At 41.3% G+C, this 18,435-nt stretch overlaps 1 protein-coding gene across 5 annotated transcripts in view; it reads left to right on the top strand.

Moving 5' to 3' along the window:
- LOC141069643 (arf-GAP with SH3 domain, ANK repeat and PH domain-containing protein 1-like) overlaps nucleotides 1–18,435 on the top strand; it is a 328,366-nt gene that overhangs the window by 209,393 nt on the left and 100,538 nt on the right. For all 5 annotated transcript variants that reach the window (XM_073559383.1, XM_073559384.1, XM_073559380.1 and 2 more), the window contains exon 3: nucleotides 10,290–10,435. In XM_073559383.1, coding sequence (XP_073415484.1) covers nucleotides 10,290–10,435 — 146 coding nt within the window. The remainder of the gene's footprint in view (nucleotides 1–10,289; nucleotides 10,436–18,435) is intronic.

Below are 18,435 nucleotides of genomic sequence, written 5' to 3'. Positions count from 1 at the left end.
TGTTGCGCCACCTTTTGCTGCAATTACAGCTGCAAGTCGCTTGGGATATGTCTCTATCAGTTTTGTACATCGAGAGACTGAAATTCTTGCCCATTCTTCCTTGGCAAACAGCTCGAGCTCAGTGAGGTTTGATGGAGATCGTTTGTGAACAGCAGTTTTCAGCTCTTTCCATAGATTCTCGATTGGATTCAGGTCTGGACTTTGACTTGGCGATTCTAACACCTGGATACGTTTATTTGTGAACCATTCCACTGTAGATTTTGCTTTGTTTGGGATCATTGTCTTGTTGGAAGACAAATCTCTATCCCAGTCTCAGGTCTTTTTGAGACTCCAACAGGTTTTCTTCAAGGATGGTCCTGTATTTGGCTCCATCCATCTTCCCATCAATTTTAACCATCTTCCCTGTCCCCACTGAAGAAAATCAGGCCCAAACCATGATGCTGCCACCACCATGTTTGACAGTGGGGATGGTGTGTTCAGGTTGATGAGCTGTGTTGCTTTTACACCAAACATATCGTTTGGCATTGTTGCCAAAAAGTTCGATTTTGGTTTCATCTGACTAGAGCACCTTCTTCCACATGTTTGGTGTGTCTCCCAGGTGGTTTGTTGCAAACTTTAAACGACACTTTTTATGGATATCTTTGAGAAATTGCTTTCTTCTTGCTACTCTTTCATAAAGGCCAGATTTGTGCAGTGTGCGACTGATTGTTGTCCTATGGACAGACTGTCCCACCTCAGCAGTAGATCTCTGCAGTTCATCCAGAGTGATCATGGGCCTCTTGGCTGCATCTCTGATCAGTCTTCTCCTTGTTTGAGATGAAAGTTTAGAGGGACGGCCGGGTCTTGGTAGATTTGCTTTTCCTTCCATTTCAATATGATCGCTTGCACAGTGCTCCTTGGGATGTTTAAAGTTTTGGAAATCATTTTATATCCAAATCTCGCTTTAAACTTCTCCACAACAGTATCACGGACCTGCCTGTTGTGTTCCTTGGTCTTCATGATGCTCTCTGTGCTTCAAACAGAACCTTGAGACTATCACAGAGCAGGTGCATTTATACGGAGACTTGATTACACACAGGTGGATTATATTTATCATCATTAGTCATTTAGGACAACATTGGATCATTCAGAGATCCACAAAGAACTTCTGGAGTGAGTTTGCTGCACTGAAAGTAAAGGGGCCGAATAATAATGCACACCCCACTTTTCAGTTTATGAATTTCCACAAAAATTTTAAATAACCAATAAATTTTGTTCAACTTCACAACTGTGTTCCACTTGTTGTTGATTCTTCACCAAAAATTTACATTTGGTATCTTTATGTTTGAAGCATGATATGTGGGAAAAGATTGAAAAGTTCCAGGGGGCCGAATACTTTCACAAGGCACTGTATGTAGCAATATTTGGGGTCATTATATTGTATGGAGCAAAAAATGGTCCCATTATACTGTATGGAGCAATAAATAGGGCCATTATACTATATGAAACAATACATAGAGCCATTATATACTGTATGGGGCCATTATATACTGTATGGAGCAATATATGAGGCCCATTATACTGTTTGGAGCAATCTATGGGGCATTATACTGTATAGAGTACTATATGAGGCCATTATATACTATTTGATCACTTATCAACCAGCAAGAATTCTGGGTCTCACATACCTATTAGTTTTTTCAAGAAGCCCTCCTATTCTGAACTCATTACCTGTATTAATTTCACCTGTTTGAACTGTTTACCTGTCTAAAAGACACCTGTTCACACACTCAATCACACTCCAACCTCTCCACCATGGCCAAGACCTAAGTGCTGTCTAAGGACACAGGGACAAAATTTGTAGACCTGCACAAAGCTGGGATGGGCTACAGGACAATAGGCAAGCAGTGTGGTGAGAAGGCAACAACTCTTGACACAATTATTAGAAAAAGGAAGACACACAAGATGACTGTCAATCTTCCTCGGTCTGGGGCTCCATGCAAGATCTTGTGGGAAAGGATGATTCTGAGAAAGTTCAGGAATCAGCCCAGATTGCCCAGGTTTCGGAGGACCTGGGCAATGACCTGAAGAGAGGTGGGACCATAATCTCAAACATTACAGTTACTAACACACTATGTCATCATGGATTAAAATCTTGCAGGGCATTCATGGTTCACCTGTTCACTCCAGCACATGTCCAGGCCCATTTTAAGTTCATCAATGACCATCTGAATGATCCAAAAGTGGCATGAGACCAAAATAGAACTTTTTGGTATCAACTTCACTTGCCATGTTTGGAGGAAGAAGAAGGGTGAGTACAATCCCAAGAACACCTTTCCCAACCGTGAAGCATGGTGGGGGAAACATCATACTTTGGGTGGTGCTTCTCTGCAAAGGGGACAGGGTGACTGCACTGTATTGAAGAGAGGATGGATGGAGTCATGTATCGAGAGATTTGGGCCAACTACCTCCTTCCATCAATAAAAGCATTGAAGATGGGTCGTGGCAGGGTCTTCCAACATGACAGTGACCAAACACGCCAGGGCAACTAAGGAGGGGCTCTGTAAGAAGCATTTCAACATCCTGGAGTGACCTAGCCAGTTTCCAGCCCTGAACCCAATAGAAAATCTTTGGAGGGAGCTGAAACTCAGCCCCGAAACCTGAAAGATCTGGAGAAGATCTGTATGGTGGAGTGGCCAAAATCCCTGCTGCACTGTGTGCAAACCTGGTCAAGAACTACAGGAAACATCTGACCTCTGTAACTGCAAACAAAGGTTTCTGTACCAAAATATTAAGTTCTGTTTTTCAATTGTATCAACTGCTTATTTCATGCAATAAAATCCTAATTGCGTAAAAATCATGCAATGTGATTTTCTGTTTTTTTTATTTTTAGATTTTGTCTCTCGCAGTTGAAGTGTACCTACAATAAAAATTACAGACCTCTCCATTATTTGTAGGTGGGAAAACTTGGAAAATCAGCAGTGTATCAAATACTTATTTTCCCCGCTGTACGTGCTGAACTGGAATTAATTGTGAACACGTCACCGTTGTCACACCTGAGGAGTTAGACTATTAATCAAAAAACTTATCAACCTGCTAAACGTACATGAGATTTCCATCATGTTCCATAAATTTGTATTAGTCCCACCATCTGTTTGTCGAGCATTTATAGGCATCTAGGGATATGGCTGTTATTTACTCTGTTCTTTTAACATGGTTTGTTTCATGCAAGGAATCTGGTTAGAAAATGAATCTGGGGTCATTAATTTTAGCTAACTGATAATTAAGAGAACCTTAACACATTTTCTCCACCTCTAAAGTAGCTTGCATTGTTACTGTAGGTTTTAATCTACTATTTTTGTATTAATTTAGCGGTATTTTTTTAGTTTTTAGAGGTAGTACTCAACATGGCATTTCTTTTTCAGTGAGTATGTTTAGAAGTCAACAGAAACTATAACTGAATAAAAAAAAGTGTCTGTGACATTACTAGTCTTCTTCCTGCAATATAACAATCTGCTATGATGAAAGTTGTAAAATAGATTGTTTAATATATTGGTTAATTTATTGTTCAAATGATGAAACAATTCTGTCTTCACAAAGCATATGTTGGCAAGACAGTTGGTAAGTCAGTCAAGCCCAATCATTCTTCAGTGTAAAGGGGTTGTCCGGCCCGGTCTTCAGGCTTTCTATGCAACTGCAGACTTGTGAATCCTCACCTTGAACACACTGTGTCTGTGAGGATTCTTTGTCACTGGGAGCAGCAGGCGCATGACAGCAAGTATGTGATTTGCATGCGTGTAGTCATGTGCCGACTAGATGGGTGCGGCCTCGCTCAATGTAAGTGTATTGAGCAAGGCCAAAAACATTCTAGATGGAATGTGGCTTGGGTATGCATATCACATACTTGTGATCAAATGACTACCTGTGCCTGGCACCAGAGAATACAAGTACTGGGGCCTGAGAACTGACAAGTGTGTTAGGAACAAACTTACAACATTGCACAGGCACCTCCATGTTGGAGAAGGAGCTTTAAATAGTAAGTGACCTCCAGCTATTGGCTGGGGACACTTTAGAGGAATGTGCGTGGCCCCTTTAAGAAAGAGGAAGTGTGCACAGTGCCTGGAATGCATGCACCCCGGGTAACAGCAGACCCAGAAAGAGCAGGACTGGAGCCTTGGTGGTGAGTATGCTGGTGTCTCTGCAGGGAGAGAGTGACGGCAGGCAGAGATTCGGGCGCTACACGTAGTGCACGGGAATGGTGGTAGCCAGAGATGAGAGAGGAGATTTAGTGATAGCTTTGTGGGGAAGAGTGATCAGTTTGTACTGTATTCTGTATCGGATGGGCAACCAGTACAATGACTGGAACCAGATAGAGAAGGCATTGGTGTAGCAGTTGGACAGAAATATGATCCTGACTGGTGAATTCAGAATGGATTGTAGAAGAGAGTTTAGAAAACTGGAGACTGTAGAAAGATGCAATAGTCCAAACAAGAATGAAGAATAAGAGCAATAGTAAGAGTTTTTGCAGAGTCAAAGGTAAGAAAAAGTACAATTCTAGAGATGTTTTTGAGGTGCAGGTGACAGCAAGTGATCGGATGTAGTGCGTGAAGGAAAGATCTGAGTCAAATATAACTTCAAGACTAGAGATGAGCAAACCCGAACTGTAAAATTTCAGAGGGAGAGACATGGGAACCCTAAAGGACCCCGATAGGGGTAGAGGAGGAAGAGCCAGAGAAAGATGCAATAAGGCTTGTTTCACATTTGCGGATGTCAGAGTCGCGGAGGGCTTCAAAGTCCCTCCATGAAGCTCCGCCCACTGCCGCAACTCCTCCGTTCAGCTCCGCCTACATCTGCATGTGGCCTGCGTACATATCTTTAACATTGGGTACACATGTTAAAGCATAAACTTATAAAGGATGAAATCTTTGTCTAAAATGAATTTTCTCCGTAGACATTAGACTTACCTGGAGCACTGCTGTAGAAATGTGTTTGCAGCACGTGCCAGGGTTGCTGCTGTCTGTGCTGAGTTGTTCTATGTGCAGGATGTGCAGCTTCATCGAGGGAACTTTTCAGTGTTTCATTATAATGTTTCAGACCACATTATGTTGAAAGAAGCAGACCACCATCTCCACCTGGTCTGTTCTCAGGTCTGGAATGTGAAAATTGTAAGCAACCATACTAGAGCAGCAGCTGTGGTGTCTGGCTGCTGGATCTAGGTTTCAAGAAAAGCCAGAAGGTTAAGTGAATTTGAAAGGAAAAAGTCATTGACATAGGGGAGTTTGTTACACTCAGAATGTGAGTTTCAGAGAACACAATTAAAGGAGACAGGAGAAGGAATGTAAAGAATATAAACGAGAATGTCCGGGTTTCTGATTGTATCAGAGAAGGAATTGAACATTATAAGAAGGTCCTGGGTTAGGGGAGATATCTCCAGCAACTAGAAAGAGTGAGCAAATGGTTCAAGGATTTGTGAGAGCATCTCTTGTGTTGTATGGTGGAAGTGAATGGATCTCTGTGATTTAAGATTGTGGAAAAGAGCATGTGAGCTAGAAGGGAGGATAGAGGGACTGTTATAGATGGACTACACACAGTGTGTGACAGGGCAGTAGATATGAGTGATTGCATCAGCTAGAACATAAATGATACAAATACATAGGGTGAATACATTTTGTAGCACAAATGAACTAAGGACAAGTTTGAATGTATTGCATGGCTTGCCTGTCTCCTGCCCTGTCTCACTGCCATATACAGGGGTTGGACAAAATAATGGAAACACCTAACATTTTGGCATCATAATCTTCGAACATGTTATAAACATGCAAACCGTGACATATGGTAATGTTTTGTAGTTGATTATTTGTGTTATGTGATATGTGTATGTAAATTAACTGTTTGTTTTGCAGAAATGTAAGAACATTGATGAAAACCTGATACCAATGGCAGACCTCTCGGATTTTCCAAGAGGCCAAATTGTTGGTGCATGTATGGCAGGCGTTAGTGTAACAGAAAGTGCCCGAATGCTTTGCTTGTCAAGATGTACTGTCTCCAAAGTAATGACTGTGTTTGAAAGAGAAGGAAAAACGTCCGCTGCAAAGCACAGGTCCGGCCGAAAGTCGAAATTGATTGAGAAAGACTGTCGGACTTTAAAGTGAATTATGAGAGAGGATCGCAAGACCACGGCTCCGAAAATCACTGCTGAGCTCAATGAACACCTACAGAACCCAGTTTCCACGAAAACTGTTCATCAGGAGCTGCACAAATCTGGATTCCACGGAAGAGCTGCAATGCTCCAGAATTGGTCCCTCGAGCAGTGGAAACATGTGATATTCTCAGACGAATCATCGTTTACCCTATTTCCGACCTCCGGCCGAGTGTACGTTTGGAGACAGCCGAAAGAAGTATTCCATCCAGACTGCCATCTTCCAACCGTAAAACAAGGCAGAGGTTCTGTGATGATCTGGGGTGCTATTTCGTGGAGATACGCCGGGCCAATGATATCCCTTCATGGAAGAATTAACAGCCGCGATTATTTAGGCATTTTGGGCAACCAAGTGCATCCTATGGTTCAAGCACTGTACCCGGAGGGGAACGCCATCTTTTAGGATGATAATGCACCAATTCATAAAGCTAGAATCGTTAAAGCATGGCACGAGGAATATTGTAATGAAGTTGAGCATCTCATCTGGCCCCCACAATCCCCAGACCTCAACATTATTGAGCATTTATGGCCGATTTTAGAGATTCAAGTTAGACATCGCTCTCCGCCACCATCGTCACTCAAAGAACTGGAGGGTGTTTTAACTGAAGAATGGGCAACAATTCACACCTTGTATGAATCCATACCTCGGAGAATTGAGGCTGTAATCGCCGCAAAAGGTGGACCTACACCATATTAAATTAATTTTTGATGATGTTCCCAGGTGTTTCCATTATTTTGTCCAACCCCTGTATGTCACTTTGATAAAATCTGCACAAGTGCCCCCCCCCCGTACAAAGGGTAAATGAATGTTAAAATTGCTAAAGTGTCCCATTTGCTAAAATGACATGTTATAGTCATAATTGGCTTAATGAAGCTGTGTCAGCGCAAAATGACTGTTCAAAAGAAATATAGTGAAACACCATGGCCAAACAGTTACGTGCACCGTCTCACCTACTGTACTTGTTTTCCAGCTATCTTTGCCCCCTTTTTGATTAACACCTCTGTCTTTATAGGAGCCAGATAAGGACAGAGATAGATGAGGAGGCAAGTAGCTGGGCAGGAATACTTGTTTACTCTATATGTATATATGTGTATGTTCAGCTGTGCTCAAAAGTTTACATACACCTGCAGAATTTTTGTTTTCTTGGCGTTTTTTCCAGAGAATATGAATGATGACACAAAAAAATTTATCTCCACTCATGGTTAGTGGTTGGGTGAAGCCATTTTTTGTCAAACTACAGCATTTTCTCTTTTTAAATCATGACGACAAACCAAAACATCCAAATGACCCTGATCTAAAGTTTACATACCCTGGTGATTTTGGCCTGATAGCACAGAAGTTGACCCAAATGGGTTTGAATGGCTATTAAAAGTAACAACCTCACCTGTGATCTGTTTGCTTGTAATCAGTGTGCGCATAAAAGCTGAGTGAGTTTCTGGGATCCAGGTAGACTCTTGCATGTTTCATCCAGCCACTGACATTTCTGAATTGTGAGTCATGGGGAAAGCAAAGGAATTGTCAGTGGGTCTACGGGTAAAGGTGGTTGAGCTGTATAAAACAGGAAAGGGATACAAAAATATATACAAGGTATTGATAATGCCATTCGGCAGCGTTCCAGCTGTGATTAACAAATGGAAAATCAGGGGATCTGTAAAAACAAAACCACAATTTCATCCACAACTGTCAGGAAAATTGTTTGGGATGCAAAGAAAAACCCACAAATAACATCAGCTGAAATACTGGACTCTCTGAAAACTAGCGGTGTGGCTATTTCAAGATGCACAATAAGGAGGCACTTGAAGAAAAATCGGCTGCATGGTTATGTCGCCAGAAAAAAAGCCACAAATGCCACAAAGTATCTTGTCTTCAATGTGCAACCATAAACGTTACATTTGGAGAGATGTCAACAAGTCCTATGATGAAAAGAACACCATTCCTACTATAAAGCATGGAGGTGGATTGCTGATGTTTTGGGGATGTGTGAGCTACAGAGGCACAGGAAACTTGGTAAAAGTTGAAGGAAAGATGAATGCAGCACGTTATCAGCAAATACTGGAGGCAATTTTGCAATCATCAACCCTGAAGCTGCGCATGGGATGTACTTGGACGTTCCAACATGACAACAGTCCAAAACACAAGGCCAAGCTGACCTGTCTTTGGCTAGAGCAGAACTGTTAGGAGTGGCGGAAGGCACTAAATAAAAAATATAAATAAAGTGCGTTCGCCACTCAGGGTCCACCGTGCAGTAGATGTTAAAACCGCTGCTAGGTGAAGGCAGAGCAATCTGGCGGTAGTGTTCACAGATATCACCCAGGTGCACTTAAGCAATCTCTGTTGAATTCACAGAGCTGCCATTACAAATGATAAATGTAACAACGCTGAACCTGTTAGAGACACAGGGACTCAGCGGCACACAAGCTGTAAGTGGTCACCGGAGTAGTTATAAATGACGGCACTACATCCGTCTAGACCTACCGTAAATACTTGCGTGAACAGCGTTGCAACCGCGAACGCACACTAATGCTGCTACAGCAGCGCGGCGTGGAGAATGCCGCAGGGTAACACCGCAATAAACACAGGCGCGATGTAGACGCTAGCAGGTGTGCTTGTGGAGCAATGGCGTGTTGGTGCTAGTACTGGCTATAACTCAATCCCTCACACAATCGTAATATCATAGGAATGGGGTTTCAAATGAGTCATTCACCAGATCATGCATCCATCAACATACACACAGCAGCAAGCATGACTATACTAGCGCATGGCGGAATAGCCATGCGCACTTTTTATAGCAAACGGGACTTCCGGAAGTCTCCAGAACTCTGAGCTGAACCAATGGGATTAGGAGCAGGACCTGAGCACCTGACTCCCGAACACCAATGAGAGCTCGTTTCACAAGCAAGAGAGTTGGCAGGGAGGCCACAGAGGAGAGTGTTACAGTAGTGAAGGCGGGAGATGATGAGGGCATGTACAAGAGTTTTAGTAGATTGAGGACTGAGGAAGGGATGGATTCTGGAAATATTTTTGAGTTGGAGGCAACAGGAGGTGGCAAGAGTTTGGACGTGTGGTTTGAAGGACAGGGCAGAGTCGAGAGTTACTTCGAGGCAGCGGATTTCAGGTGCGGGAGAGAGCGTGATGCCATTATAATAATATATCGTGTGTGTGTATATAGACAGAGAGAGGGTTATGTACCCATGCTAATTGTCCAAGGTGCTTAAATGGGCACAGGAGAGATGAGTTACTTTCTCCTAATTAGCCTTTGTCTACCTTCATAACCAATATTTTAGTTGTCCACATGCCTATAAAACAAAGTAACTTTTCACATTGCTTTCATTATTAAACCTTTTACTATTTTGTGCGTCTACAGTTCCTTTTCAAAGGAATTGCTTTTAATGGAGTACAAATTTTGTGTTGTCCGATCTTGTAATCATGATCCATCTATTTGACCACTACTCATGCTAACAAACATTTGTTAAGTGGGCAAGTACTGGACCAAAGTGATAGAATCAGACAACTCTGGTTTTATTTGTAGTCTGTTACCCTGTGGGTACAGTCCTAGACAGAAGCAGTTTTTTAATGCATTTTTTACAACTTTATTAAAACAAGCGTCACCAAAACTGTTGTGGGCAATAAAGCAAATTCACATGGTGTAGATACGTGTAGACACAAGAGTGGATGGAAAAGATACATGTTAAAGAAATGGAATGGGCGTTTATGGTCATTCAGAGGTCTAACCGCCTTCAGGACTGAGTCCAAATCCATCTAATGCTGGTATGTTCTCAAGTCATCCATTCCATGGGTCTTCTTGCCTAGCAAAGTTAACAAGCAATGGATGGATTTGGACTCAGTCCTGAAGCCGGTTAGGCCTCTGAATGGCCATAAGCGAGGAGACGGGATGAACTCATCTTAGGTTATCAAAGGTGACATTCGGCATGTCCTTTCTGATATGCATAAAGATCTTACCTCTGTGTATAAAGATCTCACCTTTGTTCAGCACACGATGGTTGGAGATAGTTATTGTCTGACCTTATGGTAAAATGAAATGGCTTGCTGTTGTTTCCGCCTGTACTGCTACATGAAGTGATTACAGTATTTTATATCTCTCCTTTTTAGAACACATCACGCACCTAGAGGTATATATTGCAACTTTGGAAAAACTATCATTAAACTGCCGGGATAATGGAGAAGAAGCTCTGAGCAATGCTTTCAACGCTTTCGCTGAACTTTCTAAGGAATTGTTAACGCCTATGAAAAATGTGGTACGTACTATTATTTCAGGTGGAGATTTTGAGTGCACTTTCCTTTTTAAGTGTGCAAATACTTGATGTTCCGCTTATTCGGAATGTACCGTAATTTATTCCAAAAAAATGCATTAATAAGCATAAAGGCAAACAGCAAGGTTCAGAAATAATCACAAAATATAATTTGTATTGATGTTGAGAGAAAAGATTCTCTGGTTCGGCAACTACTTTGGAACTCCATGGCAGCTGAACCAGGGTCTTGCCGGCATCCTGGGTAGCTCTGGTGAATATAAGAGTCCAGTGACATCACGTAGTCATGGTGCAATACACATCATGATGTCATGGGGGCCTTCTAAACGCCAGATCTAAACGCCAGATGCAACCATGATGCCAGCATTTGCTTCAGGTCATTTTAAGATGACCATACACCTCAAACAGAGGCCAGTCGAAAGCTTATTTTTCCAAGAGCGCTCTCCCTTGATCTCCTTGTACACATGTATGTACGGTTGAGTGTGCATGTATTTTCCTAGGAAGAAGGCATCATGCTGTATCCTTTTGTCCCCTAACTTAATCAATCTATGGGGAGTTGGTTGGCCTCCGTACTCATTAGATGGTTGGCCAGCCCCTCCAAAATCAGCAAGGTAGGCTAATATTAATCCAATGACTATGCAGCCCTTTACATATGAAGATTAATTTGTTAAAATGAGCAATGTAGTTGTATGTGTTTCATAACTTTCAGTTCTCTTTTGAGGTCGCTTGTCTTTACTCCTGTCACATTTACTAAGGAGACAATGAGACTAGCAAATGCTTGCTTCCACACGGTGACGTGATGTCGGCAAATGATCATTATTAGGTCATTACAAAAGATTTGATCTATATCAAAAAGGATGGATGTTCACCAATTATGCACATTTGCCCAGGTCAATAATGGAAAACGTTATTTTACAGAATAATTAAAAAGTCCTTTTATTCTTCCAGTGCAATTTAGAAATATAAAGATGAACTAAGGGTAGAGCGGCAATTGTCCTGAGTGCCAGAAGTGGGAAAATCCTGCAAGACTAGAATGGCAGTGACATGTTTCCTTGATTAAATTAACTGACTATATGCTTTATTTTTGAAGACTCTGCTAATCTAATCCACTGTCAAATTGCCGCAAATGCTGGTGGTAACCCTCTCTGGCCAGATATGTCCCCTGCACATGTAAAAGAACAGTGTTGTATAGTCCATGGATGGCAGGGACTACCAAGTCTACAAGTTTAAAGACTATGGCCCCAATTTATCAAAGTGAATATGCCAGAATTCTGTTGTAAAACGCTTTTAAAAGTCAAAGTTTTTGCACAATATGGAGTTGGACGAAATTTTTACCTTCTGGGCGGAGCCAGGACGGGGCGGGGACAAGACTGGGTGTGGCGACAGGAATAAGATTTGTGGTGACGCACACGGAAGCCCAGACAACTTTTCAGAATGGCCTGATTCATTAAGAAGCATTCGCCTCTTAACAAATCAGGCGCCTCTGGCCTAGAAGTCTAATAGAGCCTTTGGAAAGACACTGTCACAATGCATCAATCTTCTTTATTATGTTATAACATTTGAATTGAATGTGTCAAAACTGATCTAATGTTTAAATTAGGTTTTGTGTCACGTGTATTTTGTTTTTTTTTTTCATTTTTGGCTCTGATTTTTGTTTTCATGTCACAACCTTTATTTCTAAAGCAAAATTAGAACTCTTGCAATTATTACACTGGCCACTGGGGATATTTTAGACTTGAATTTCTTACCTTTCAAGAAGAGTAGCCTTCTCAAATGTCAGATTATGATGGCAGGTAACATCTTTATATGCAGCTGATAACACAGGATTCACCAATCATATTAGGAGATATCACAGCTCCCCTACATGGGGAAGTAGAGATGCTGTGATATCTCCTAATGTTATTAATGGATTCTATAGTATCATAATGACCTTTTCACATGTTCATTAGATGCTTCAATGCAAGACAGAAATTTGAGTGTAAAAATCCAAGTGTCGAGTGTAAAAATTAGTTTTCTGGCAACGCCAAGCTCTTCAGCTAGTAGACAATAAAAAACATTGCCAAAAATGTTTTAAAAAATACTTTTCACACTATATTCCCTTTAAGGCAGTACAGAAAAACGTCCCTTTTTGACCATTTTACAGGGACCCAGTCATCTAAAGTGTAGTGTGGGGCACCTGACTCTTCCTGAAGATGAAGACTAAGGCTTTTTGAATTTTCAAAACCGATCATATTTTTCTTCTAGGGGAGTAGCTGCTACCAGAAGTGTTTTTTGGCACCTTACTCCCATCTTTGAATTTAAAGCACATGCATGCTCAGCCGTAATTGAGAATGTGGAAGTGGGAATAATAGTCTTTCAGACAATATCTATCCAAGGTGTATGGGCACCTTCTTGATCATTTTTTATATTAATCTATAATTTAATTTACACTGATTCAACATTGAATTGCAACACCAAGAAGGAAAAGTTGCGCAATTATGGAAATTACAACACTGACATGCATGTCAAAGTTATGCAAATGATGACAAAATAGAGACAACATTTCCCTAAGGTCTCTATTTATGCAGCATTAAGTATGAGCGTCACATGCAGAATTCCATGCATTTACACGCCTTGGCTGCTATCAGTGAGGTAATTAATGGTTGTCTAAAGTATGTTCTACCACGCTAAATGCACTTGGCACTATATTCATCAAGATCCATTACTCGCTTTGCAATGGCTGACCTATGAGATCTCAGATGTGCTTGATGGGAGACAAGTCTTGAGATCCTGCAGGCCATGGTATCACATTTAGGCCACACAGACTGCTCAGAGAAAAACTAGATGCGTCCAGTCTGGCACTGTCATGTTGAAAATCAGCTTTAGGGACACTTTAAAGAAATGGTCTTACCACTGGTTCCATAACCAAATCAATGTTGAGCAGTTAGTGTTCCTGTAATTAAAAACTAGAGGGGTACATCTACCATACATAATGCCACCTCACACCATTATTCCCAGGATTTGGACTGATATGATGTTGCCTTGTGAAGGCCTCCACGGCGTGTCAGATTTGGAAGAATAGCATACAGGGATCCCTTCTGCACTGGAAATGAAGTTAGACCCCCTAGAAGAAGCTATACGCGAAACGTGCGTCGAGGTACTGAATAGTGTTGGTTCTTCTGTGCATGATGGCATATGGTGGGTATAGTCTGATTGATATTTTTACTATGTGGACGATAATTAAGGGAGTGTGCTTGACTACCTATAGTGATATGGTAGCATTAGATGTTCATATAGGTGCACAAGGATTGTATGTCATATCCATACCCATGTTATTAATTCTGGTTTTATTGAATATTTATGGTAAATCATGTAGTTTTCCATCTTGCCACACTGCCCGTTTTTTCAAGTTTTATGGGGGTTTTTTGTCTTCCGCAATTGTGTTTTAGTATATGTTAATAAAGTATAATATCATTTTGTCATAAGGACTTGTGTAATTTATTCTAGTATATTTGGTGGTAATTATAGGACTAAATGTTTCTAGGTACCTCCAATAAATGTACTTAATTATTTTAGTTATAGGTTTTCCAGTTTTGGCTAACTCTCACAGTGTTGCCCACATGGTCTTGTTAGATTCAAAGGATAGCACACAGAGATCAATTTTGCACTGAAAGTGAACATAGACATCACATACTAAGCCTAAGGCAACAAACAGTTTCTGCACAAACCATCAAAATTCATTTACATGACATTGGAATTTGAGCGATACGTCCAACTGCAGGTGGTCCATTAAAGGGAATTTGTCAGTACGATCAACCCTCCTAAGCCATTTCTATGGGCATGGAGGTGATAAGAAGCTGAATAAAATGATACCTTGATATCTGTGATCCAATGTCTTGTTCCAGAAAAATCTGTGTTTTTCTTATATATATAAATGACCTCTTCCAGGCTATAGGGAGAATGGTGTCTGGAAGATAACTCTGCCTCCAGAACTTATTTTAAATAAAAGGGGGAGTTATCAGTGTAAGACAAGTAACTAACACAGAACAGGTGAAATTAAATTTGTCTTTTTGCAAACACATTTTTTTGCAGCTCTCTGATGAGCTCTGCTGTATTTCAACAATATTACAGCCCTGTCTGCCTGTGAGATGGAACCTGTAGATGTGTCAGATATAATCACACACAGCTCTGAGACCAGGAGAGCAGAGAGGGGCCATTACACATCACATTGGTAATTTCCTCTTCATATAAAATAATCTCTGGAGGCTGAGTTATAATCCAGGTACTGTCCTCCCCATAGTCTGGAAGAGGTCATTTACGTAAAGTTATAAAAGATGATTTATCCACAACAAGACATCTGATATGAGGCATACAGGTAGGACTGTTTCCAACAGTCTATAACCTTTATTCCAGTATTAATAGAAACAAACCTAAGGTAAAAACAAAATGAGCAAATACCCTGCAGTAAATGTATAGATAGCAATAGTGCATGAAAACAACATAGGGTACTTGGCTAACATAATTTTGATCAAAAACCATAAAAGCCATCCCACCGTTTGAAAGTGACCCAAATTTGGGACTGTTCTAATCTCTAGTATTAAAACCTTACCATGTGTCAATTGATGTAAATGTGAATAAGGGCCAAGCATAATATTAATTTAGCTAAGTCAAATGTGGTGACTAGTGATGAGCGAGTATACTCGTTGCTCAGGTTTTTCCAAGCATGCTCGCGTGTCCTCCGAGTGTTTTGGCATGCTCGGAGATTTAGTTTTCGTTGTCTTATCTGTGACTTGTAGACAGGCTGAATACATGTGGAAATGCCCTAACAAACAGGCATTCCTCACATGTATTCAAGCTGTCTAGCAGTCGCAAATCATGCAGCTGAGGCGATGAAAACTAAATCTCTGAGCACGCCAAAATACTCAGAGACCACCCGAACATGCTCGGAAAAACCCGAGCAAAGAGTATACTCTCTCATCACTAGTGTTGACAGATTCCCTTTAACCTCACGCTAGTGCTCAAACGCGATCATTGTGCCAAGCAAAATGGTAATAAAGGCTGGAATGGAGGTCTATCCTGTTTAGTGATGAGTCCAGCTTTTGTCTTTAATGCAATGATATGCGCAGATTGGTCTGATGACTATGTGGACAATACTAAAAAGAGGCCTTGATAAGTTTCCCAGGAGCTGTTTTTCTACATGACCATGTCGTACTGCATGTTACTGATTATAAGGTGAGCAGCCTGCATGGCATAAATGTGCTACCATGACCAGCTGCATCTCCAAACTTTTCTCCTATTCAGCACATCTGAGACATCGTTAGTAGGCAATTGCAAAGGGTGCTGCCAGCAGCGGATATTGATGATTTGCGTACCTAAGTGCATTTAGCGTTTACAGGACATTCCTCAGACAACCATTAATAATTTGCCAAGGGGTGTAAGATTGTGTATTTCTGTATGTGGCTTTCATACTCGATGCTGAATAAATTGAAGTGTTTTAAAAAGTTTGTTTCCATTTTTTTCAGTATCATTAACATGTTTATCCATCCTGTGGTTTCCATAATTCCACGAGTTTACCTTCTGGAATTTCAATGTTGAGTGTTTAATGGAAAGTCTACAAATATTTCCTCCATAATTATGTTGTCCTAGTATGCTTCAACATTAACGTCATTTTATGCTGTATGACAAACTTTTTTTTTTAACTGAAAAAATACAGATTAATGTTCTTATTTAATGGCTGAGTTAATGGAAATACTGTGACTCAGTCTGTGTGTCATTTAATTAACTGCACAGCATCTTCTTTTAACACAGTAAATTCATCTGAGTAGACTGCAGCGAAACGTTAAGGTGCTGATATACATTTCATAGGTATCATTGAGAGCTCCGTTGGCTGGCAGAAATTCTTCCCAGCTCTCCTATTCACTGTACTCTTGGCCAAATGTTCATGTCTTTTCAGTGGGGAGAGGGGCATAAGTCACTGCTGGACACCTTGCAGGGGTTTATTTTCTGTAGGAGCAGTTGTCCTCAAGTAAGAGATAGAACATCCCCAAACACGTGAGATGCTGGAAAAATTGATGAGGTCAGATGACTTTAATCTGTATGGTCAGAGTTTGAGATGTAATAATAGATGAAACTGACCATGGTTAACATGTAGAACTTCCAGCAGAAAAATGTGCAGTTAAAAAAAATATCTTTCATCTGCTGAAGAGTGGAAACAGTAGAACTATTATATCAACATGATTTATTAGTGCCCTTCAGACTATATGTTGGAAAACCGTTCCCTATTGTTAAAAGCAGATAAGTCATCAGATTTTGCAGTCTAATGTAGGAGAAGTAAGACATGGTGACAGGTCTTCTCTCATTACCCAAAACAACACAAAAAAATCTTGTACTGCCTTGCTAATGGCAGCTATCAGAGAATATAGGCCAGTGATGGCGAACCTTTTCGAGACCGAGTGACCAAACTGCAATCCAAAACCCACATATTTTTCGCAAAGTGCCCTGAATACTGAGGTTTTAGATTAGAAAGACAACTTGTACATTAGCGCGCTATAGAGTCAATATCAAAGAGCTTGTAAGCGCTGCACTCCAAGACTAAGATACTAGACACCAAGTGTAGTTAAGGTCTGTTCTTGAGAATGGAGAGAATTTTTAATCAAAAGTAAAATTGCAAAGTTGTTTGTTTATACAGCCTCTTTGCAATTGTAACTAGAGATGGGTGGACACCTGGATGTTCGGGTTCGGCCGAATGGTTACAAAAAGTTTGGGTGCCAGAACAGTACCCGAACCCAGAACCCCATTCACTTGAATGTGGGGCCCGAACATCCAGTGTTTGCTGAGCTGTAATGTGCATGACAGCGCGGCAAACACCGCTTCTGATCGGCGGGGAAATCATCCTCGCCGGGCAGAGAGCCGCAGTTCCCATGCTGTCAAAAGACAGCGGCAACGATCAGCTGTGATCGGAGGTATAAAGTTTACCTCCGGTCACTGGTGTCAGCTGATGGGACTACTGATCCCATCATCAGACACCTGCTACCGCTAATTACGGTGAGAGCAGTGGGTGTATTCATCAGTCGCTGCTGCGCTGTAAATAAATAATTAAAAAAAAAAAGGTGTGGGTTCCCCTGTATTTTTGCTAACCAGCCAGGCAAAACTCACAGCTGGGGGCTGCAACCCTCAGCTTCAGTAAGTCTAGTTATCAAGAATAGAGGGGTCCCCACACTGTTTTTTTAATTATTTAAATAAATAATTTAAAAAACAGCGTGGGGTCCCCCCAATTTTTGACAACCAACCTTGCTAAAGCTCACAGCTGGGGGCTGGTATTCTCAGGCTGGTAAGGGGCCATGGATATAGGCCCCCCAGCCTAAAAACGCAGTCTACTGTTGCCCAGAAAAGGCACATATATTAGATGTGCCCATTCTGGCACTTTGCTCGGCTCTTCCCACTTGCCCTGTGGTGATGGCAAGTGGGGTTCATATTTCTGGGGTTGATGTCATCTTTGTATTGTCAGGTGACATCAAGCCCATGGTTTAGTAATGTATAGGCGTCTATAAGACAGCTGTTACTAATCCTATAGTTGTATGGTAAATAATTTTATTTAAATGCCTAATTCCAGCGAAGCCCTCGTTCTCTTGTAAGAAAAGTAAAATTAAAAAAAACAACATATTATACCTGTCGATTGTTCTATCCAACGCCGTAATCCGTGTCTGCTGGTTAAACCGTTTTCATCTTGCATGGTGCAAAGATGTGTCTGTCCATGCTGAGAACCACTGGTGACTGAACTGCTGAGATCAGCCGCAGAAACCGGTGGTGACGTCATAAAGGTTACGTCAGGTCACTGAGGCTCTATTCCTAGCCGGGGTGAACTGCGGTGACCTTGGTGACATCCCCGTTAGCACCGTGAGAGTTTTTCTCACTGTGCTAGCAGGGATTCTCCAACTGTAATCACCACACAGCCCTCCATACAGTATAACGGGCACATAAAGTCCTCTATACAGTACAATGGCTCCGCA

The sequence above is a fragment of the Dendrobates tinctorius genome, unplaced genomic scaffold (assembly GCF_039654945.1).
Source record: "Dendrobates tinctorius isolate UK_male_01 unplaced genomic scaffold, ASM3965494v1 ptg000270l, whole genome shotgun sequence".
NCBI classification, from domain to species: Eukaryota; Metazoa; Chordata; class Amphibia; order Anura; family Dendrobatidae; genus Dendrobates; species Dendrobates tinctorius.
This window is presented reverse-complemented; position numbering and strand designations above follow the sequence as displayed.